Source organism: Botryllus schlosseri, chromosome 7 (assembly GCF_051294905.1).
Source record: "Botryllus schlosseri isolate E-star chromosome 7, Bs_hap1, whole genome shotgun sequence".
NCBI classification, from domain to species: domain Eukaryota; kingdom Metazoa; phylum Chordata; class Ascidiacea; order Stolidobranchia; family Styelidae; genus Botryllus; species Botryllus schlosseri.
Genome location: NC_137242.1, coordinates 16,918,902 through 16,943,743, shown reverse-complemented (window position 1 = coordinate 16,943,743; position 24,842 = coordinate 16,918,902). Strand labels below are relative to the sequence as shown.

Sequence of the window (24,842 nt, the reverse complement as noted above, 5' to 3'; positions counted from 1 at the left end):
AACTTCACCATCACCTCAATGGCAAACGCTACCATGCAGTGGAACATTCTCTATTTCGCCACATTTCCAATTCATGATGACAAGACTCTTAGACGATTCTAGACTGAAATTTGTGAGTTGGACTTGGACGCGACCTTTCTTAGAATTACTCAGACTCTGGCTAACTCGATTGCAACATGAAAATGACTCGAGTGGACTTGAAGTGACTCGGAATGCCATAAATTTGTTAGAACCATGGACGCAACAAACTAATCAAGTGTCAGGGGAATAGTAATAGATTAGAAGGTCGCAGCTTGGTATTTCGCTAACGAAGCAAGTATAGTTATGGAAACCATTAGCAATCTGTTAGTTACATCTTTGGTCGCTAATCCATGTTATTAAGGCCACTTCAAGGTGCCGAGTACCGTAGTGGTACGCTTCAACGATGTAACAGCAATAGGCCGTTCGGCTTTCCGACATTTTAATCACTAGGACACATTCATTATTATACTTATATTATATTCATATTTTTTCTGCTCCTATATTTGAAGATATTTGGCCATGAGATTAATAGCCTAGGCCTACTTATCAGAAGTATACCCGAATCCTGGATTGGAATTACAATGCTCAACTTAAAAATGTTTTGATATCAGGTCACTCTCCATTATCAGTCTGTTGGATTCAAAATATTCATAGTAGCTGAAAATTATAACCTGATAGCTTTTATGATGGCATCATACACTTTTCCGCCCATATGGTGTTTATAACTTATAGTTAATATATATCAAGTACAACAACAATTCTCTTCAATAGTTATAAATATGATTATTCTTTTCATGCCAGGCCTAAATTGATACAAACGTAAATCACATTTTCACGATGTGTATTTACTGTCAGTCTGCACGATCGGCTCACTTTCAATAGAAAAATTTGTTCCGCCAAATAACGCCTACTTGGAAAGACATAAAATACCCCTATAAATGCTGCGGCCCGCGCCGTCGTCAAAACTGGAAAAATGGCCCGCAAGCACATTTGAGTTTGAGACCTCTGGTGTAGACAGTGTAACAAAATCATTTGCGCAAGACGAGTAGAAAAGCCGTGAGGCCGAAAATGGACAAAATCGTAACAACTAACCCCGGTCTCCCCCGAGAGAGCATATGATATGGTGTGAAGGGCTGCTGTCATCCATAAATTACGAGAAATGGCCATTTCGAGGCCTTGTCTCTCTTGGATCAACAATTTTATAAATGACCGTACTTTTCAAGTTCGAATCAAGACAACGTTATCCGACATTTTCATCACAGAAAATGGGATTCCACAGGGGAGTGTGCTTAGCCCTTTCTTATTCAGCATTATGATAAATGACCTCCCAACAGTTATCCAGTCAGACATGGGACTCTATGCGGACGATTGTGCCATTTGAGACACCGATCTTGCTATTGACGAACTTGCTCAAAACATTCAGTCATCCATTGATCGGATCCATCGATGGTGTGAAAAGTGGGGTTTCATGGTGTCGGTCGAGAAAACCGTAGCAATGGTTTTCACGAAAAAGCGAAATTATGTACAACCTGTCCTCAGACTAGGAAGTCATCAGCTGAGGTATGTAGAATCCTTCGAATATTTAGGTGTCACCTTTGGCAAGAGACTCAACTATAAAATACACACATCGAACGTTGCATCTAAATGCGCAAAGCGCATGAATTTACTCAAATTATATCCTGCACATCTTGGGGTGCATCCACTCGAACGCTAACAACGTTGTATAGGGGCATGATAAGATCTATCATCGAGTATAGCATGGAAGCGTACTTCTTCGCACCAAAATCACACCTCACCAAAATAAGTGCAATCCGCAATCAAGCTCTGAGACTTTATTGTGGTGCCGTGTCCAGCACCGCCATATGCGTATTAGAGGCATCGTGTAATGACATGCCCCTCTTTCTCAGGCATCGATATCTTTGTCTTAAAGTACCGTACCAAGATTAGAACGCGACAATCAAATCCAGCACGTAGTTTATTGGAGGATTTATGGGAGGAAATTTACAATCTACTCTCAGACTGATTTGTGACTTTCAATATCTTATCCCGACTTCGAATATTGGATGATTTGCAAGTCAGAGGTAACCTTCCTCTTATCATATGCCCTTGGTTATTGAAATGCGCTATGATTGATACATCATTGCAAACTGCCCTCGGACGCGATCTACCACCTCACATTGCTGATCCTATATTCAGAGATCATATTTTTGAGCAACACCAAAACAGAATGCTTATTTACACCGATGGATCTAAAAACATCAATGGTGCTGGGTACTCCTTCTACATCCCCGATCGCAATATAAGAATATCAAAAGCATGTTCGAAACTCCTATCAATTTTCTCAATCGAGCTGAGAGCAATACTCGATGCATTGATATGGATTTCAGAAAATTCCATCGAACGAGTTGCTATCCTGAGTGACTCTTTGAGTGCATTGCAGTCGTGAAAAACCATCTTGGTGAGAATAACTATATCACCAATCAAATATTAGAACTGACTCACCAGCTCTTACATGGAAGCCATGGAGAGATCTCTTTTATCTGGATCCAGGACACTGTGGTATTAAAGAGAATGAAGTCGCTGACCGACTTGCGAAAGAGGCTGCGGCCCATGACTTCGCTGACCAAAGTGCAGTTATTACTTCTAGCGAGGCCAACTCATTGATCCTAAGTCACTGTAGGCAAGATTGGGACCAACGGTTCATCGAAACCGCCGCTGGAGCACATTTCAAGCAGTTCTGCCCTGACATATACCAGTGTTGGGATCAAGTCACTACCTTCGAGTCACGAGTCATCTCGAGTCATTGCGCATTTTGACTCGAGTCAAGTCAAGTCAATTGATTTTCGAAGGTGACTCGAGTCAAGTCAAGTCACTCGTTTTTTGGAGGTGACTCGAGTCAAGTCAAGTCAAGTCAAGTCAAGTCACGAGTCAAGTCACAATTCAAGTCAAATTGAATTTTTGCAGTATCAGTGACGATTCAAACTCATTACATTTTGCTAGCAGTGTGATAAACAGAATAATTGGCCATTTATCTTGAATAAAATAACGAATATAAAGGTAAATATGGATGCAAGAAGGTGTTTTATCGCTCATGCCAACGTAGAAATGCAAATAAAATGTGTAACTGTATAGTAGGCCTATGGCTACTGCTACATGCTACAGTCTGTTATTATCAACCAAGAGGGCTGAATACGAAGCCTCGAGAAGTTGAAACAAATTCTTATGGTACAAGTACAATACACTTTCCATCTACACATCCGTTAGACTATAAACGCATGAACTATATTCGCTCGATTTTTAAGTCATACGAGAAGGTTGATTAAGGTGATCACTGTAATCCATGTAGGCACTGGGCCGCCCAAAGAAACACCTGAGATAGTTGCTATTGGATTAGATTACTGCTACTACGACAACGTAACCTGTGATCATTTCGTTTGTGGTCAATTTATTTGTGATGTAACAATAGAGGATCATTGAACGTACAATCAGTGAATGTGTGGATACTCTCACAAATGACACAGGCGTATCGCGAACGATACGAACAAACACAAAATACAGTGATTTAATCGACATCGTTTACTTGATGACTTGAAATTGACTCGTAAATTTTTCTCCGAGTCACGAGTCAATCCACATTTTTGAAGCGCCGAGTCAAGTCAAGTCAAGTCACCTTCGCAAAGTGACTCGAGTCAAGTCAAGTCATAGGAAAAAGTGACTCGAGTCTGACTCGAGTCAAGTCATGACTCAAGTCATCCCAACACTGACATATACACGAAACTACCAACTAATACAACGCATCGCCATGCCGAAACCACCATTTTCGGATTGCGGACCGCACACTGTCGTCTCAACTCCCATCTTAGCAAAATTAGGTGTTCCGATACCCCTGATTGTACCACATGTCATGTTGAAGAAACTCCAGACCACACCATTATCGAGTGTGCGAAGTACGCCACCGAAAAAAGCCAGTTTAGAGCCGCCCATGCCAGTTTAGTACCCTTCACCATGGAAAATGTACTAACAACCGACTATCTATCAGAGGTGGTCAGTAACGAAGTACTTCTACTTTTTGGAATTACTCGAGTAGTTTTTCTCTACTTCTGGTACTTACTCAAGTATATCTGATTTTATCTACTTCTACTTCGTAAAATTTCGTGATCTACTTACTTACTTTTCGCTATTTTCTGTTTATCAAGTAGAAGTAGTTTAATCCCCCAATACGAAAGATAGCCTGAGGAATTTCGGGGATGTTTTCTCGGAATACCAACATTTAATATTCATAGAAGTCAAGAAAAGCCCAGAAATTTTGTTGCGCTTCGCGCGCAGTAGTTATGGAGTGATAAATATGTTTTCACGAAAGTATCAGTGAATATAATGCGGGTACCGGATTGGCTGGTTCCGCTCACACCGCATTGTCGCCCATATCAAATATTTCATCACAGTAAATATGGCTCACCATAACGTTTGAAGCTACCGTTTCGCAATCTAGCAATTACCTCTCTCTCATATCGTAATCTAGCAGCCCATGACGTGTCCTGCTAATCTGGAAAATTCGGCTTTTTTTAACGTTACACCTGTTTTAGCAGATCACCTTTAAAGCTTTATGAACAAAAGATATGAAATATATTTCCCGCTTTTTAAAAGTGGTATTTGTATTCCACTTTCAATTCATACATTGAGTTTTAATTACTTTCAGTTGATTCGATGTCTGACCGCCGTCGTGAGCGGAGCTCTTCTACGCGGGTCAGCTCGTACAGGCAAGATAGATAGCAAGGAGTGTGCTTCATTAGCCGGATTATACTTCGATTATACTTCATAAAAGACTGTTAGTTAGCGTATACATAGAGATGTCATCCTTCGATAGTGTAGTAGGGTAGCAATACCATCCGCCCGATGTCGGGTGGAGCGTCGTCAACAAAGAGCAGCGCGGATTGCGAACTAGTCGGGGGATCTTATGCAGATGTGCGAGTGCTCCCTTCAGGAGACTTATGTGTAAAATGCGCGAATCAAAATCAGGTTGCAAAGTTGCTTGCTTGCAACAGTCTAGGGGACTCTAAAGCGCCAATAGAAGTACGAGCACGCGTCAGCAAGAGAATAGGGGTGTAATTACAGATGTCCCCTCTTGATCTGTCAGACGAAGAAATTAGGCAATCATTGATGGATCACCAAATCACGTTAGTGAGACGCTTCAAATATCGTTCGAGTGCTGGACTTAACCCTAGCCCCTCGGTTCTACTTTGCTTTTCATCGACAATACTGCCAACGTTCGTTCAGATAGGACTCTTGCAATTTCGCACGAGAATCTATAAGCCACTTCCAGTTAGATGTTTCAAATGCAGCCGATTCGGTCACGGGCGAAACACTGTAGAAGCACACAACGATGCACTAAATGTGCTGGTAGACATGAGTACTCGGCATGTCAGAATGCACCCCGCTGCGTAAACTGCGGTGAAACACACTCGGCGGGCTACACAGGATGCAGACGCTACAGACATGAGGCACAAGTCAATGCCATTATGGCGAACGAAAAGGTTAATTATTGGGAGGCGAATAAAATGATAAAACAGACGCGAACGGCCACAGTAAACATACATTGTCCACAGGACTTTCCTCCACTGCCTAGCAATAACCTCCCACATTATGCGGATCAAACGATACTTTCAGCTGCGGCACTCTCAACATGCAGGCGGCCGGCTCCTGCATCGCAAGAACCAGTTGCCACAGTACAATCCGACACGATCACTATATCAAAAACTAGCTTCTTCAAATTCATCGCGGATGTTATGAAGAAAACTTTATTAGATTTCGATCAAGGTAAACAACTCGACATAGAGGCGATAGTCGCTAAATCAGCCGATGAGATTTTTGGATTCCCCACTTCAGAATTGACTAGGTTGCCCACCACACAATCGCAACCCGATGGCGTGTTGGGTCTTACGGAAGCGACGCAACACGCTTCTTTTCCACCCCACAATATAGTCGACGAACAGTCTTCGGGAAATGAATCACCGCCTTCATGATGCCTTTATCCATTTTTCAATGGAACTGTCGTGGTATATATCACAAGCTACACAAATTGAAACATTTATTGACAAACTCGGTTGTGAAATCCGACATTATAGCCATCCGAGAATCTCACCTAGTATCCAAATACTTGCCTGTTATACATGGGTACTCCCTCGTAAGAAAAGATAGAGACGTTAATGGTGGAGGTGTGTGCTTCTTCATCAGCAATATGATTAAATTCGTTGAAATTCCTCTCCACGGTTTCTCGCCAATTGAAGTGTTATCAATAGAGGTAGAAGGGACACGCATATACAACGTTTATGCACCTCCAGGAAGAACTATATCACGAGATTATCTTCGCCCAACACAGTGATAAATGCATTTATCTGGGTAATTACAACGCTCATCATCCGATATTTAAGAGCATTCGCACAAATTCTTACGGTCGACACATCAACGCGGCAATGGATCGTTATGATTTGGTTGCGCTGAACACAGACATCCCAACCCGGGTGAACTTTTCCCTCAACGCGACGCAACGACATAGCATACTTGACCTGACGCTGGCCACTCCCAACATTGCCCACCGAATTTCTACCACGGTCACTGACAACCTGCTGGGCAGCGATCATTATATATCATCATTAATGAAATCGACACAACTATACCGACCGGACCCCTGAATGTCACGTTGATTTGTGGGCTCTGAAACGTGCCAACTGGCAAAAATTCGCCGTTCTGTGCAACCAAGAACTTGGAGGATCAGCCCAGAACACGCTGACGGTGGAAGATTTTACTAGAATCCTCATCTCCACAGCCGCAATCTGTATTGCGACTACAAAGCCCCGGAAGAAGCCTATGATGCCGTGGTGGAACGATGCCTGCTCGCTGGCAATAAGGTTGAAGAAAACTGCCTTCAAAAAAATGAAGCTCACATTCCGGGAAGACGCAATAACCGTATTCAAAAGGTGCAGGGCGGAGGTCATAAAAACAATATTGGAGACTAAGAAAACATTGTGGCGGTCGTTTTGCAACTCTCTTGATAAAAATTGCAAATAATCCAAAGTGTGGAGAATAGCCAAATCTATGAATGGTTACATAACGTGGAGCCATGCCAGCGTGTTGTCGCACAACGGAGCTACAGTTACAGGAGACATAAATATCGCAAACACCCTAGCGAATCAATTTCGCTCTGTTAGCAGCGATGAAAACTACGATCCGACATTTCGAAACCAACGCCACTCGATTGAGAAATCCTTTCGCGACAACGAAGCAACGGCAGCAGCGCAAAGTAGCTTGTCACCGGTCGACATCAATTCAGAATTTACAATGATCGAACTGAAGAATGTTCTCAGAACACGAAAGAGCACAGCCCCTGGTATCGACAGAGTATGTCAGCAAATGCTTGCAAACCTGCCTGAAGATTGCTCATCTGTACTGATCTGCATCATAAACGAAACGTGGAGAACCGGCAAATGCCCACAATCTTGGAAGCACGCTATCGTTGTACCAATTGCCAAGCCTGCTAAACCGAAAGAATCCGCTTCCTCGTACAGGACAGGCCCATTTCCTTCACGAGCAATTTATGTAAGAGTGTCGAACGAATGATCAATAACAGATTGAAATGGTGGCTCGATAGCAAAAAATTACTCCACCCCGCGCTCAGCGGGTTTCGAAGTAGACGTTCAGCAAAAGATTGTAATATGAGTCTACATGACGATGTCTACAAGTCCATATGGAACCAGCGATCAGCAATAGCTGTGTTCTTAGACTTAGAGAAAGCATATGACATGGTTTGGATAAATGGAATAATCAACAAGCTACACGGCCAGGGTTTGCGAGGAAACATACTAGACTGGTTGAGGTCGTTTTTATAGGATGGAAAATTTCAGGTTCGCGTGGGGTCTTCTTACTCAGACATCTTTCCACTAAAAAACGGTCTCCCTCAGAGCAGTGTTTTAGGCCCAGTCATGTACAACCTCATGATGAACGATCTGCCTGATCAAATTGAATCAAGCATCAATATATTCGCAGATGATATCTGTTTGTGGGAGACTGGTCTCAATATCGAACACGTTGCCAGTTCACTCCAGGCGTCATTAGAGAAGTTGTCAGATCGGTGTAAAAGTGGGGATTTCGAATAAATGCAAATAAATGCTCCTGTATCATATTCACCAAAAAACGTGAATTACTAGATATCCGACTGAAAATAGATGGGATGACCGTGCCTATATCCGTAATGAATTTAAATATCTCGGGGTCGTATTCGATAAAAGATTATCCTATAAAGCGCACACCAATATAGTTGCAGAAAAATGCTTTGCGCGATTGAATTTGCTACGTTTCCTAGGTGGCACCACTTGGGGAGCGTCCAAGGAATGTTTATTAACGATTTATAGAGTACTTATAAGGTCAGTGATCGAGTATGGCTTTGAGTCATATATGTTTAGCCCAAAATACAATTCAAACCGTATCCAGTGGATACAAAACGCCGCCTTGAGAATTTGTTGCGGGGCAATGAAAAGCACCCCGATTTGTACACTCCAACATACAACGAATGAATTACCGATTCACATTCGCCACCGCAGAGCTTGCTTAATATACAAGTGCTACGTACGATCTCACCCAGCGCATCCATGTCGGCCACTATGCGAGAACTCTTGGCACGAAATTTTCCCAGATTCGATCAAGTTTACCACTTTTAATATGCACACTCAAATATCAAGCATAAGGGGACTTGACATTGCTGTTTGCAGCCCAATTTCCCTACCGGCAAAAGTTGATACATGCCTTCGAAGTTTGGCTTATCATCATCTTAATTCACCGTTCGGACGTGAGTGTCAAGACTACGTAGTAACCAACTACGACGTATATTTAAAAATATATACTGATGGCTCCAAAATGGACAGCGGATGTGGTAGTAGTTTTCATGTCAATCTTTTGAACATCTCGTCGAAATTTCGAATCCCCATAACAACATCTATATTTACAGCAGAGTTGTTCGCGATCTACAAAGCTCTGGAATGGGTTTCCGGACAATGCGAGCGGTCAAGTCATAATAGTATAGCCATCCTTTGGGATAGTCTAAGCGCTTTGGACGCGATACAGCATCGTTCCTCGACTCATCATTTGATTTCCAAAATATTCGATGTATGCCTAGATCTCTTAAAAAGAGAAATTATAATTGCTTTTATATGGATTCCAGGTCACGAAGGCGTCGGTTTCAATCACGTCGCAGACACCCTCGCAAAGGACGCCGCCGGGGGCGAAGCAGGAGTCAACGACGAAGAAAGTCTGGTAATAACACTATTGGAATGCAGGACTATGATAAATGAGCAATCCGAAAGGTAGTGGACCTCCGAGTTCAATGCGGCAGAAACTGGGTTGCACTATCGACGCTTCACTGAAGACAAAGAAAGCACCAAGGAAATGAATAAGCTTGATAAACAATATAGTACAACGCTATTCAGACTCCAGACAGGCCATTGCAAACTCAACGGACCCCTGTACCGTATCGGGTGCCATGATGATGGACTATGTGAAATCTGTTACTCGGAGGAATCGGTCGAACACTTCTTGGTCCAGTGCAGCAGATACGACGACCAACGAACTTCACTTAAAGGAGCCGCCAACCAATTATAGGCATATGCTTTGTACTGGACAATTTATTATCTGACTCCAGAATGTTTTTAAAAGTAGTGGAATTTGTAAATGCCACCGGACGAGTCATCTGATTGCTTGACAATCTGGACTTTATTATGGGCCCTTGAGTCATGGTGCGTAATGACTTCGTAGTCGGTGCACCAATTTCCCCTTTTTCAACCAACCAACTAATTACTTTCAGTTCTTTTGTCTGCAGAACATGCATGTTGGTTGAAGCATAAAAGTAAGTGTAGTAATGCCTTTATTTTCCGAAAATGAAGCTACACTAAATACAAATTTTACGACCCACAATATTTGTTATTAACGTATACTAATTGCGCAAAGTGTTGAAACCGTATCCGATACAGCTCCTCTGTATTGCTCTTCGTCTAAACTTGGGGCCTTATTATATGGGGTAGGGCGCCATGCCATGATATTCTCTAAAACGGGGTCTTCTAGTAAACATAGGGTTAGTATCGCATTTTCATATCAATACTATAATTTGCATCCCATGATGCGGACAAATGCTTATTCTGTCGAAAATTGATACCTCCTGGGATGCATTAATACGAATCAAGCTCTCTGCATCTTCCGCATTGCACAATTTGCAGCTCTTGACAGTCCATGCGAACGAAATAAGACTGTTTTCAAAACTACTTACTTAGTTGAGTAGATTTAATTAAAGTCAGACAATTCTACTTCTACTTCAAGTAATTTTAGGTGGCTTATGGAAGAAGTACTTCTACTTGTACTTGAGTATATTTTTTCTTCGCTACTTCTACTTCTACTTGAGTAGCTTTCTTGACTACTTTGATCACCTCTGCTATCTATTACTTATGCTGTGGCAATTCATAGCAAAGACAAAGAGACAGTACTAAATCTTTTGTTGAATGTATTTACCTATCGCAATATCGATTCGATTAGCAACTGTTAAGTCGTGACGCAAAAGACCATAGTTGTTTTTTGCGTCACTAAAATTGTTTTTTAAATATAATAATAATAATAGTACAGTCTGAAAAATTAAACAATATTTCCGATTTTCATCCGTCGTTGTCCGGATTTTTATTCGCACAATTCGCACCACTTCGTCATTCCCACTGCTTTTTTTTTCATTCGCACAAGTGCGTATCGTCCCACTTGTTGAAAAATACTAGTGTCGAGCATCATGACCATTGTATACTTGTTTTGTTTTAGTACACTCAGCATTGGGTGCTTATCGCCTATACCAGTGGTCGTGAGCCTATGGCTCGCGAACCATATATGGCTTTTTGGGATATAAGATATGGCTCTTTGCCAATTATTTATTTTTGTGTTGAATTGATCAATATTGCAGCAACTTGTTAGTAAATTTTCATCACGACCAGAATGATTATTCTCGTGGCAGTATAAACATGTCTTTGAGAGGTGAAGACAATACCTTCTTCGGGTTTAGGGGCTCGGACCCCCTCTTCAAAATCCTCAAATTTAAATTACTGCCACGCCAGTGCCCAATATCACTCGTGAATTCGTTGTATACCCGACTCGAAATCCTAGATTGCACGATACGTTGATTGATCAAAGAGAATAGCAGACATGACGACGCCCACATGACAACACATTTTTCAAATACACATTATATTCTTGATCTACGACGCGAAATGAACTGCCGTGGACGTTACAGTCACAATAAAAAACTAGAATTACAAACAATGTCATAGCCATCCGATCTAAATTCCTGATTGGTAAGTAGCTTTGTAGGACCCGCGATAAATGGTAGGCTTGTAGCGCAACGTCATGTATTACCGCCGAATACTTTGATAATTGAGAATTCGATCAGTATTCAGATTTTCGGAATCAGTGCGACAGTTAGATTCGATTAACATCAGTTTTAGAAATTCTAGGCTATGTATGATGAATTGCGTTATCAGTGGTGAGGCTGTGGCTCACCTCTCGTTTCGCGCTATATTTCCGAATACCAAATATGCAAATTGTGTGATTTTTGGAGAAATATGTTCAAAATTTTGTCATTCATGAACTTCGATAGAAAATACCAATAGTAATTGAAGGTTACACAGTTTTCGTTCACTAATTCTGACGACAGGTGAGGTACTGGCTTATTACTTGCCTCCCCTGACGCAACGTCACTGACGTATCACAGCATACAGTGGGTAGGCATATATACTGCTGCAGTGGCCATGTTTGGCTCCACCTACGTATGTGATAATGGGTTCTCGCACATAATAGGAGCATCACCATCACGAACCTACGTTCTCGTAACTCGATTTTCGCATGCTTAAATAAAGCAGCCAGCATGATAAGTACGAGTTTTTGCTGAGAAAATGTGGCGCACGCGACCAATCCCACGTGGTGAGTTCGAATTGGTGCTACCAAGACGTCACGGATTTGAATTGTGATGTAACAGTTGGTTGACACGCATGGCTCTTTGGGAGTTCAAATGGACAAAATAGGGCAAATATGGCTCTTCGGACAAAAAAGGTTCCCGACCCTTTGCCTATAAGGTCATTTGCGCCGCGCAGAGTAATTTCATTAATTATCAAATGTTTTTTGCCTACGTCTCTGTAAGACCACGCGGACAACTTCCATGCATGCATGCTTCCCATCAGTTTTTGAGTATTTAATTAGAGCACGGAGATATTCGGGCAATTTATTTTCCAAACTGGACTCGAAGGTGACCCAAAATTACTTCGTTAAGCGAAAGAAAACAGAGTACTCACTGTCGAACGAAATACTCATAAATTTATAGAAGTAAATCTAATTGTATTCATAATTATAAGAGTACATCAGACATTGTAATCTGAGCCCCACGTGGTAAAATGCGATCCGCGGAGAAAAATCATGCTCCCTCCCTGGTCCCTGTGATGAAATGCGAATGGAAAAGGAATTTTCCCCTTAGTTTGATCTGGTACGCCTGAGCGATTCCAATACCTTTCGACTATAGAGTCAATCATTACGAAATTAGAACATGATTCAAAAAACTATTGACAACGTGCCGACCGAGTCTAAGGCGTGTAAAACTCAGAAGTAGCCGTGACTATGAGTCATAAACACAATTTATAATTATTTGCCCTAAATTTTGAAAATATTAGCTCTACCGGTAAACCTGATGAAGTGCCATCGAGAGAGGATCAACAGTTTGATATGACAAAGTCTTCAGAGCCGAGCCGCCCAGGACAGGAGCAATTTCCAGTCGATAACTAATAAATATAATTAAAATTTACTAACGAACGAAAATAAAAACAAGACACAGTATCATGGACCAATTCGAAATACAATGCAAATCTAATTTAGCGGTGGTTAGAGATAAGAGAATGCCCAAGCGTCAATGTACGCGTCGAGACTCGGGAATATTAACTCCCGTGAAACCTCCTCGTGGGCGAAGACGAGCGACGGACCAGTCGAAAACTGCGTTCGTATGTTCCTTAGGTTCGACTGACGCATGATCAACTGCTGTTCCTATGAAACCCTTCTTCGCTTCCACTTTGAAAACTCTAATTTCAATATTTGCTACTGCCACCGCGGGCGACTCATATTGTTTTCGCCGGCTACCAGTCGCCCGCGGGCACCGCGTTGGTGACCCCTGATTTACAAGAACCATACGTTGTTGCAAAGCAAAAGACTAGAATTCGGAATGCGTCACCATATTTTATTCTTGTCTTTTTCACAACAACAATGGTAATAGTAACAATTTCGTAAATAGACATACCTATAATATACCTCGCTACATCTCCCACGTACGAAAGGAAGAACATATGCTTGACACTTTTATATTGATATCAATGTATAGAGCTATGCAATAAAGATAATAGTGTTATATGAAAACTAAGCGAAATATAACGTTGGATACAGGCATTTTACAGGATAAGTAAGCAAAAAAACTATTGTATGCATTGGTACCTCTATATTCTATTCATCATTGGAAATAAGTTTGGTTTACCACACCAATACTGTATATATTGATATGGCATCATAAAATCTGCCGAAGGCAGTGTTGGGATTAGTCGAGTCATGACTTGACTCGAGTCAACATTTTTGTTTGGCTTGAGTTGACTCGAGTCACTTTGCAGAAATGACTTGACTTGAATTGACTCGGCGCTTCAGAAATGTGGATTGACTCGTGACTCGGAGCAGAATATACGAGTCAATTTCGAGTCATCAAGAAAACGGTGTCGATTAAATCACCCTATCTTTTGTGTGTTCGGATTGTTGGCGATGCGCCGGTCGCCAGTGTCACTTGTGAGAGCAACCAGTCCATTCACTTGTATGTTTCATTGATCCTCCATTCTTATATCACAAATAAATTGACCACAAACGAAACGATCACAGCTTATGTTGTCGTAGTAGTAGTAGTAGTAGTAGTGTTGTAGATTAATCTAATAGCAACGTATCTTTGTTTCTTAGACGGCTCAGTGCTTACATTGCCCAGTGCTCACTTTTACCAACTCCCTTGTATGATTTTAGTGGAACGAACATAGTTTACGCCTTTATATTCCCACCGATGTGTAGGATGGGTACTGGGTATGTACCATATTAATTTGCTTCAACTTGTAGAGGCTTCGTATCCGATCGTCTCTTTTGGCTGATATTAGCAGACAGTAGCATACAGCTATGCAGTTACGTATTTTATTAACAGTTTTACGTGTGCGTGAGCGATACAGCGCCTTTTTGCATGTATATTTAACTATATATTCGTTATTTGATTCAGGATAAATGGCCAATTAATCCGTCTTTCACCCAGGCATCAAAATGTAATGACGCTGCATCATCAGTCATCCCACATACTTTGAAAATTCAATTTGACTTGAATCGTTACTTGACTCGTGCCTTGACTTGACTTAACTTGACTTGACTTGACTTGACTCAACTTGACTCGAGTCACCACCAAAACAACAGTAACTTGACTTGACTCGAGTGAAAATGTGCAATGACTCGAGATGACTCGTGACTCGAAGGTAGTGACTTGATCCCAACACTTGCTGAAGGTGAAACAGTTACCTACGGATGCACCGCGGATACAGACCATGGTGAAGATCCAATCAAGAAAATAAATATATTCATCATGAAACTGCAGATGTGTCAAAATTTTCAACAGTGAAGTAGCTTACATGGACCAATTGAGTTCACATGAAGCTCTTGGATAGAACATTATAGACCCCGTCTCTTGATTACCTACATTCGTAGTAATCCTGATGCCACCAAACTTGGAACAAGTGAACTTCAATAAATCAATTCAGAATCGTTGGAATGAAGACTACGAGCGACGTGCGAAGTGCATTGCAAATATATTGTCTGCCGGTTTTAACTATTGCCAGCAGCAGAAGTGAAATTTGCATCATAAACATCATTGAAATTGAACGAGTCATGTGGTACATGGAGTGCATTGGGACGTTTACCAAATAACAATTAGGAGTTTCAAAATTCGTGTAGCTGATTAACAGAAATCTTATGTCAGTATTTGCTCCGTAACTTATAAGCAATTGTCGTAGAAAAGGGGAGCATGCGGCCAAATGTGATGCGCCTTTTCAGCCATAAATCGTCAGCCACTACAGTCTTGCAAATGTATTGAATTTTGGTAATGGGTATCGCTTTGTCAATGCTTGGGATGAATTGTTCAGATTTATAGGTATCATGTTGCGAAGGAATACCTAAATTTTAATCTGTTGTTGTAAACAGTGGGAGATGGGTTTTCAGGAAATCCATAATCACTCCGTTGGTATAGTACCATTTTCTTGACAGTAAAGGAAATCGGAGAAGGAAATCACAGTATGATGCTATGCGATAGCATCTCACCTGAGGTGATATATAGACAAATCAAAGGTAAAACGGATAAAGACACTAAGATATTGTTGACTGCAGTGTACGTGACTATTCGAATGAGCAACGGACAAGCCATTTTGTATTTGGAATCGTTTGCGGGTTTCATCTCACGGCATAGCGGTTTGGTAAGTTACGGGGTCTGCTGAGGTATCGTCGTGGTGGCTAGAAGGGGTGTCAGTATTGATTATTAAATCGGGTGTGCTAAAGGAAAAGCATTCATCTGCTACCACACTGGGTGATATTTCGAGAATAAATACTGTAATCGGGCAAATATGACATATAGTGCTATTATAGAGGTCCCCAACTCTAAGATAATCATAACCTAATTTTACTTTGTAATTGAATCACTATCGATTACAAGTCTACAAAAGGCATCAATGTATCTTGAAAGAGAACACCACCGTTCGTCATTATGACGCAACAATTTTGTCTGGCGAAACGAGAATAAAGCTAAGAAGAAAGAGTCAGACAGCATTGGTGCGTCACAATTCAAAACTCGATCACAATTTACAATGCAAAATACAAGGCTGGTTTTGGGGGGTTAAAGGACTATGAGCAGAATAAAATTTATATTTTCGTAATCGATACAGCAGCAGCTTGTTATTGATATTGATATTTATCGAATTTAGTGCTCGGCAAGCCGGTCAGAAATGGTCGTAAAGTTGCCTTTGACCAAATGGAATGTGTGATGTAGTTCAATTTCACTGAGCCGTGACATTTGCTTGTGTTCACACAATATAGCTCACTATGGTCAAAATACCTGAACATTGGGCTCGAAAGTCACGTGACTTTTCAGCATAGCAACCACCGTCTGGGGCCAAGCGCGTTTCTGGTATCATCTTTTCTGCGACAGTAATGCATTTGTAATAATTGTATGTCGCAATTTTTGCTACTGCGCTGGTCTTTGCTGTCACATTATGTGTTTGTGTTACAGGATTGATTTTTTTTCGAGCAGATAGATGACAATGTATAGTATTCAATTAACATGATGGAATATAGAGCAGTTTAAGATAGCCTATGTCAAACAAGTAATTCCAAGGTTTAGTACTTTCATCTGGACCTACTAACTATTCATGGTATGGCTGCAGAATTATTATGCTTCAAGTGTATAGTGTATACTTATCGACACGGAGACAGTGATCAGTCAACATCGGAGATTATTAATATTGTAACATAACCGTACCGTGTTCAATTTGATTTCAGATGGATTTGGTTAAGCTACTTTTACGATTTGCGAGTTCTTCAAAAATAATCCGAATCCGGTCGAAAGAAGTCAAAATGATTTAGACAACGACCATCCAATATCAGCAATGTATGGTGGTGATGGCAAAGAATTGGGAAATATTCAGTTCAGCCATGAGTATAATGAAAGTTTATGACGCAGAGGCTGGTAACTGCAAAATTACCTGAAAGATTGGGGAAGCGTTGGAATTGAGTTCGAATCCCACTTGACGCAAGTGGGTCGGAGGCTTATCTGGACTCCCCACGGCTTACCTAACTACATGAGCAGCGTCATGTAATCAAGCCCTGATGGGTAAGTAAAGCCGATGAGGCTCGAAAATCGGCACCACTGACGAGGACGTATGGAAGCAAGCAAGAGAAGAAAGAAAGAAAAAGCTTATCAAAAAGCAAAGAGACCCTTGAACTTGAAAGCATTTATGTTGTGGTGCAAACAGACGATCATCATCATCATCATTGGTTTATTAGCAATTTTATCAGTTCAATACACCACACAATGCGATACAATGAAAAGACAGGAAGATGTCGAAGCGACTTGGAGTAGTCTATGGAATCAGACAGGAAGATGTCGAAGCGACTTGGAGTAGTCTATGGAATCAGACACCCATCTTGACCTAGGCGATTTAAAGAGGAGGCATGCACACTGAATGAAAGTAAAGAAGATAGTATTTCCACCTTTTCAGAGTACTATGTAATATTGCATACTTGCCGGAGTGTTATATTTTTTAAAGTAGTTTTAGGACATGTTTGCGGCACTTTTGTAATGTGTGTATTGACAGATATCAAGTGTCCCTATTCTACCAAATCAAGATCATTAATAGACTTGAGCGTTTAGAAGAAAGTCTTCATTTTGAAATGAGTCGGTGATACTATAGTACTTGCCCAGCATCACAAGTACTTTGACAAGTGCAGGGCAGCTTGTGCATTGCATACTCAAAAATTATGCCATTTCTTCGTTTTGGACCCGACGATTCCCTCAAGATTCTGAATAGAAGAACTACCTAATTCTGATATAATAATATTTCCACAACAATACTTTCTTAATCTTGCATAGTTGCATACTCTCGCTTGATTTTACAAAATTCTAAGAGTGCTTACGAAATCAATAACTGGCCAATAAATTCGACAAATTCACAACTTGAGAATGTATTTCCTTTGTACCGAGAATGAAACAAATAGATTGTAGGTATTGGTCACAGATTAGGTATTCCTGATTAATGTTGCCAACTTGCCATAAACGGATGCAGTTTTGACTTAAGCTATACACTGCTACCGTGGAGGTAGTCTTCAACTGACGACTCACTTAAACACACACAGTTGGCTTGAAAATGGGCAGTCATAAGCAATGTTCCCTCTAATTTTTCAAGAGTCTGCGCAAACACGCAAACTCACTGCGCACGTGCGCAGGCCCTCGGACAACAGTGCGCAACCACTCTCCAATAGTGTGATAAAACTAACTACTGGGGGGCTTGGCCCCCCAAACTCCCCTAGGGCTCTAGGCTTTTCCGGTACTTATCATCTACAATTGGTGCCCATTTAGTAGCGGCGTCCCTAAACGCGCAAAACGCGAAAAATTTATATAATTCATCATTGCATCGGCCAATATGATCGGAATTGCATATATATTGCTATCATATTTTATCCTCTCCCTGCTCATATAATCACATTTACCGGTAGAGCTGATCCAGTGAGGTGTGTTGGAATAGATATGCCCTCTAAATAATAATAAAACATCTTCGGGCGTACCCGTTGATATACCGTAATGACTTCGTTACGTGATGCTATTTCGTGACCCCACTATCTGCTACGTCAAAAGATGTTGAAATCGCCAAAACGTACTAAAGTAAAAGACGTTTACGATTTCAAATTGGTATTTCTTAACTGGAAAATAATGTTCCCTTGATATGGCATTTGTCTTGTTGTGGGACTCGGATCGCCAGGACAGGAACATTCGGCGCCAGCCATTGAGGCGCCTATGGACATGGCCAATTACACATATATTTGTATCAGGGATAGTTCTAGATATCCCTCATTTGTATATATCGAAGTTTTCGGTCAGCACCGGGGCAGTCATTTTCGCCCAAGGTTTTCTCGCTGCTGATCGTTCTGGCACACTTCTTGGAGTCACATGTTACATAGCCTTTAACTTCATATGTCTTGGCCGACGCTTAACTGCCCATTTCTATAAATCATGCGTAATTTTTGTTGGGAAAGGGTACCAAATAATCAGATATCTGACAATAATAAAACGCGCGTAGCGCGAAAAAAAATTCCTGAAAAAGACACCATGATTTATGTTAATTCTCGAAATAATTTTGGACCCCCTTCGAGCTCGGCCCCTCCAATTGGGGGGGTTAGGGTGCGAAAGTTACGGTCCTGAGTAAATCTTACGCAATGTTCATGCCACGCGGAGAAGACTATTCGTTAGTTTCTCGGAGATTAACTTCGAGCTAACCCATTATTATTTATAACTTTGTTAAACCATGTTATTTCGCCATTCCCGGAAAATAATGCGCTATTGAAATCATATCAGTATCGCTGTTCCATCTTAATTTTCACGAATCTGCGCGCCTGCGTGGTTCATTGGACAACAGTGCGCAACAACTATTAAAAAAAACATCATTTCTGATTTTTTGTGCGCAGCGTAGATTTTCTGTGCGCAGACACCGTTTCAGCACTGCGCATTTGCGCACGTGCGCAGCTTAGAGGGAACATTGGTCATAAGCAATACAATTGATAGGACTGTGTTGGTATATCGAAATTGACGAGAATAATAGCAAGCAGTGTAACTGTGAGTACTCCATGGCAATCTGTAGTTATTGCGTTTCTGCATCGCGTCGACGTAAGTATCTTCCATTGACAAGCCAAGATCCTGAACGGCGTTTGTGTAAATTCACGGTGCTCTGGCCCTGAGAACGACGGTAAGGGATACCAGTGTTGTTGGGTCCGTATGGTTACGAGGCTGGTCTCACACAAATGACCTACTGGTGGCATTGATGTACCATATGTCGACAACAATGTCAGTTCCTTCCCACCGTTTTGGGTGGTTTTCTACGAGTTCAGGAAGTATATGTGGTCCCGACTTTTAAGGCCGGTACCGTCTTGAAGTGTGTCGCTCCACCTCCCTACGGCGACGTCATTCCATAGACAGTTGAGCTGCATTTTCTCACAGTTCAAGGGGTAAATAGCGTGCTTGTGCTTCTCGTTCTTGCGATGAAGGAGATGGTGTCTTCTGGGGAGCGGTTTTTGGCGGAGATACCAATTGCATCACACAAGATGCCGGGATCAGAGATGCCCCGGATATGGTTTACATATAGCGCATGGTGCAACTTCACTAGCACAGCAATCGGGTACAGATTAGTGAGGCTAGCATCAATGTTTGCATTGATTTGTTAAACATCTAAAAGTATCTATAAAGAGAATAAAATAGTTTTTTTTTGTTCAAGAAATTTGTGTAAATTTTGTATAGAGCAATGCAAAAGCTACTGAAAGTAGAAAATTTTTAATTTAGCTCAACTAGCCAAATTTGCTATACATTTTTTGCAAACTCAACAATTTCATGGCATAGCCAGTAAAATTCAATAAAACTATTTTATTTTTTCAATAAATTCAATTTTTTTAAAAAATCTGATAGCTTCACTTCTGCATGTTGGAATTGAGCCAAATCTAGTGTGCAACCTTTTTTCAAGCCCCCTAACAATTTTGTTCATGAGCCAGTGAAATTTGGAAAAAAAGTTATTTTTGAACAACACTGATGTATAGAAACTTGACCAAAATTTAGAAAAAACATTGGCAACCGTGCCAGTACTAAATTATAGGAAGTAGTGTCATGAGTAACAACAAGACCTGGTCTCCCATTAAAAGAATATTTACATTCCAGTTAGAATGATACCAAATTGTAAATCGCAGCATCATCAAAAAAAACCAAGTCGAAAGTACGGTACTCTTGTCCTTGTCAGGCAATAGCAGTCTTCTCAGCACTATCCTTGAAACAATCAATAACTTCCTTCTGATTGGCATGGTTGAATATAAATTTGGCTGACCGAAATTCTTGATTACGGTATCTTTTTCGATAAATGGCACAGATATCTTAAAAGCTAACCGATGCCTGCAGTTGATGCATCTATTCTTAGGCCACTTTCACTATATAAACACTTTTAAAAAATCTAATAACTGTGGCTTATCTTAAATCATTTGCTATTGAAGCTAACTCGATTACGCTGTCTTGGGGCACACGAGATACCGGTATGACATTTGATACCACCAAACAAACAAGTAAACATAGTTCAAATGTTAATTATATTTATCATTCTCACTAACTTTATTAATTTCAGTCACTTATCTGTCGTTTTCTGGCAATTCAGAAGTCGATGGAAAGACTACTCCGAATTTTTTTCTCATCCATTATAACAAATTGGCACGTTATACCCTGGCATTTTGCGCGGCTGCAAAACAACATAATCCTACCTAGTTAGTATCTAAAAGTCCTGAAACCAGCTAATAAGTCTTAGAAGATAACATAAAACCCAGAACTGTACTTCAAACAACCTCACTAAGACAGAAAATACGATTTAAAAACAGACCAATATCGCAAATTAACACAGGCAGCGGCTATCTAAGATAGTTGTTTGGCCCCAGCGAACCAGAAGTCACGTGACTTTCGAGCCCAATGGAGGGTGTCATGATGTCTGTTACTACAATATATGTGGTTGGTTAATTCATCAGTATTTGAAAATATGTCATGGATATTTGGTTTTCTGAGTAATAAAAGTGATTGGATGTGGAATGTCTCTTAATGTTGGGTTAAATGTCGCAAACCAATACGTATCGTTGAATGACATGGTAGTTGACTCAAAGGTGCTGCCTTCGTGGCTTGTCATTATATGTTGAATACATACGGTTAGCGTGTCCACGAACATTGTCTGGCTTGATGACTAAGGCTGTTCTGACGTAATGTTATTGGTGGTGCTATCCGTGGTCGAAACTGTGTTCGTGATTGCAAGCGTAGTCTGACCAAGCGATTCATGCGCTTCTGTCGTAACACTGCTAGCATCAGTAGATGACACAACTGTGTTCGATGCCGCAATCGTAGTCTGAATCAGCGATTCCGGTTCTCCTGTCGTAATACTGCTGGTGGCAGTTGCCGTACTAAAGTCTGTGTTCGTGGCTTCGAGTGTAGTCTGACCCAAAGATGCAGTCTGTTCTGTTGTAATACTGCTGGTACTCAAAGATTCAGGTTCCTCTGTCGTAATACCGCTGGTCGCAGCAGCCGTACTCACATCTATGTTCGCGGTGTTGAGTGTAGTCTGACCCAGAGATTCAGTCTGTTCTGTCGTAATACTGCTAGTACTCAAAGATTCAGGTTCCTCTGTCGTAATACCGCTGGTCGCAGCAGCCGTACTCAAATCCATGTTCGTGGCGGTGAGTGTAGTCTGACCCAAAGATTCAGGATCCTCTGTCGTAATACCGCTGGTCGTAGTTGCCGTACCCACATCTATGTTAGCGGTGGTGAGTGTATGAGTCTGACCCAAAGATTCAAGCTCCTCTGTCGTAATACCGTTGGTCGTAGTAGCCGTACTCACATCTATGTTCGTGGTGGTGAGTGTAGTCTTACCCAAAGATTCAGGCTCCTCTGTCGTAATACTGTTGGTCGCAGTGGCCGTACTCACATCCATGTTCGTGGCGGTGAGTGTAGTCTGACCGAGAGATTCAGGCTCATCTGTCGTAATAACGTTGCTCGCAGTATCCGTACTCACATCCATGTTCGCGGTGGTGAGAGTAGTCTGACCCAAAGATTCAGGCACTTCGGTCGTAACACCGTTCGTCGTAGCAGCCGTACTGACATCTATGTTCGTGGTGATGAGCGTAGTCTGACCCAGATATTCAGGCTTTTCGGTCGTAATACCAGTAGTCTCAGTAGCCGCACTGACATCTATGTTCCTGGCGGTGAGTGTAGTCTGACCCAAAGATTCAGGCTCTTTGGTCGTAATACCGTTAGTCGCAGTAGCCGTACTGACATCTATGTTTGTGGCGGTGAGTGTAGTTTGACCCAGAGATTCAGGCTTCTCTGTCGTAATACCGTTGATCGCGGTAGCCGTACTGACATCTATGTTCGTGGCGGTGAGTGTAGTCTGACCCATAGACTCGTGCTCTTCTGTCGTTATACCGTCCGTCGCAGTAGCCGTGCTCATATCTATGTTCGTGGCGGTGTGTGTAGTCTGTCCCAAGGATTCAGGCTCTTCTGTCGTAATACCATTAGTCGCAGTAGCCGTACTGACATCTATGTTCGTGGCGGTGATTGTAGTCTGACCCATTGACTCGCGCTCTTCTGTCGTTATACCGTCTGTCGCAGTAGCCGTGCTCATATCTATGTTCGTGGCGGTGTGCGTAGTCTGGCCCAAGGATACAGGCTCTTCCGTCGTAATACCATTAGTCGCAGTAGCCGTACTGACATCTATGTTCGTGGCGGTGAGAGTAGTCTGACCCAAAGATTCAGGCTCTTCTTTCGTAGTACTGCCAGTATTCGAAGATGTGACTTCTTCTGGCGTACTACTGCTGGTAGCAGTGCCCGTATTCACTACTGCGTCCGTGGCCCCAGGCGTAATCTGACTCAGCGTCTCGGGCTCTTCTGTCCCACCACTGTTGGTCGTAGTAGCTGTATTCACAACTGTGTTTATAGCTGCCAGTGTAGACTGACTTAATGTCTCAGGATCTTCTGACATACTAAGCATGGACATTGTCACGTCCGTGTTGAGATTGTCTGTAGTTCCAGCACTGGTTGAAGTGAAGTCATCCGTACTAGATGTTACAGAATTATCCACTGTACCTAGGTAATTCGTTGGTGTTTCGGTTCCGGCTGCGCTTGATTGTGTGGTTGAATCATTTCCAAATCTAGAGAGACGAAATTGAATAGTATATTCATATTGAAATGAACCTGAATATTTTCGGCTGACACTCGTCAGGGGTAATCGTCAGCAACTAGTAGAGAATTGGAAAGAACATTATATATCAACAATCGTATCACAAATTATGACGTCATTAGCATGAAAGAGAGAGCGTTCAATCTACTATTTTTAGGTGGTACACGAACTCCTTTTGTTGACAAGTTTTGGTTGGTGTATTTTGATAAAAGTCGACTCCAAGGCACACAAATGGAATTGTGAACGGCCCCGCCCAACGATTCGAAATCGGTGGTCTCGATAATTATTCGCACAAATCGGATTATCTAACAGATGTTTGCCGATGGCAGAATTAATGGCCTTTGATCGGTCAGCATCAATCTTAAGCGGATGAGTTAAGGGTGAGCTTTTCACTAAGCGTGATGCACGTGTTCTGATAAATCCGGGGACATGTTGGTTTATGCGTTCCTGCAGACGTTTTGACGTTCTTCCCACGTAGCCACAATCACAGCGGCACTTATATTCGTAAACTACATTACTTTGTTGGAGTGCAGGGAGAACGTCTTTGCGTGTTGAAGGGAGCAGTTGTGTTGTTGTAAAAATCACATTGGTTTTTACTGTGTCGTAACACTTACTGACCGCAGAAATCAATTGTTTTTCAAAGCGGGTGGAAATGGGGACGAAATTAGAATAACACATATTTGGAAAGACGGAGTACTGCAATCTTCGAAATAAGGGTGGCTGCGTCGGCGATAATTTGAAAATGTGTATTATTCGTGGCAGTTTTGACACAACCTTACAATTCCTGTGACGCAACTCTGGCAATACCAATATTAACCAGGACTGGAGTACGTAAAATTCCCAGATCGACGTCTTTGACCCGGGTCACTAAAAATAATTTATATAACAAGGGGCCGTGAAGTTTTTTTTTAATGTAAGGGTTGTGCAACCGGTTTGTATGGCTAATCTAAACCATTTACAGGCAGAAATGCACTGTAGTGTTGACTAATTCTTGAACTCGAGACAATATCCCTGCAAGCCTTTGATAACGAGTAGGTTTAAGTGTCATGTAGAGCAAAGGTCCATGATAGCATGCAGATATGAGATTACGACATGAGATGTATTCAAGTTCCAACTGTTGCAAATGCAGTGACTTTTGGTGTTGCCCAAAATCGTACAGAGACGAACTATAGCAGACCTGGGAAAACTGCCTCCAGCGGG

General features: G+C 41.6%; 1 protein-coding gene and 1 long non-coding RNA gene across 2 annotated transcripts in view; one reads left to right on the top strand and one right to left on the bottom strand.

Moving 5' to 3' along the window:
• The window catches only part of LOC145443001 (uncharacterized), a 297,994-nt gene that overhangs the window by 52,752 nt on the left and 220,400 nt on the right, over positions 1-24,842 (top strand). The gene's annotated exons all lie outside the window — the stretch shown is intronic.
• LOC145442785 (uncharacterized) overlaps positions 13,418-24,842 on the bottom strand; it is a 36,155-nt gene continuing 24,730 nt past the window's right edge. The window contains exon 14 of the mRNA XM_080320776.1: positions 13,418-23,613. Coding sequence (XP_080176902.1) covers positions 21,657-23,613 — 1,957 coding nt within the window. The 3' untranslated portion in view covers positions 13,418-21,656. The remainder of the gene's footprint in view (positions 23,614-24,842) is intronic.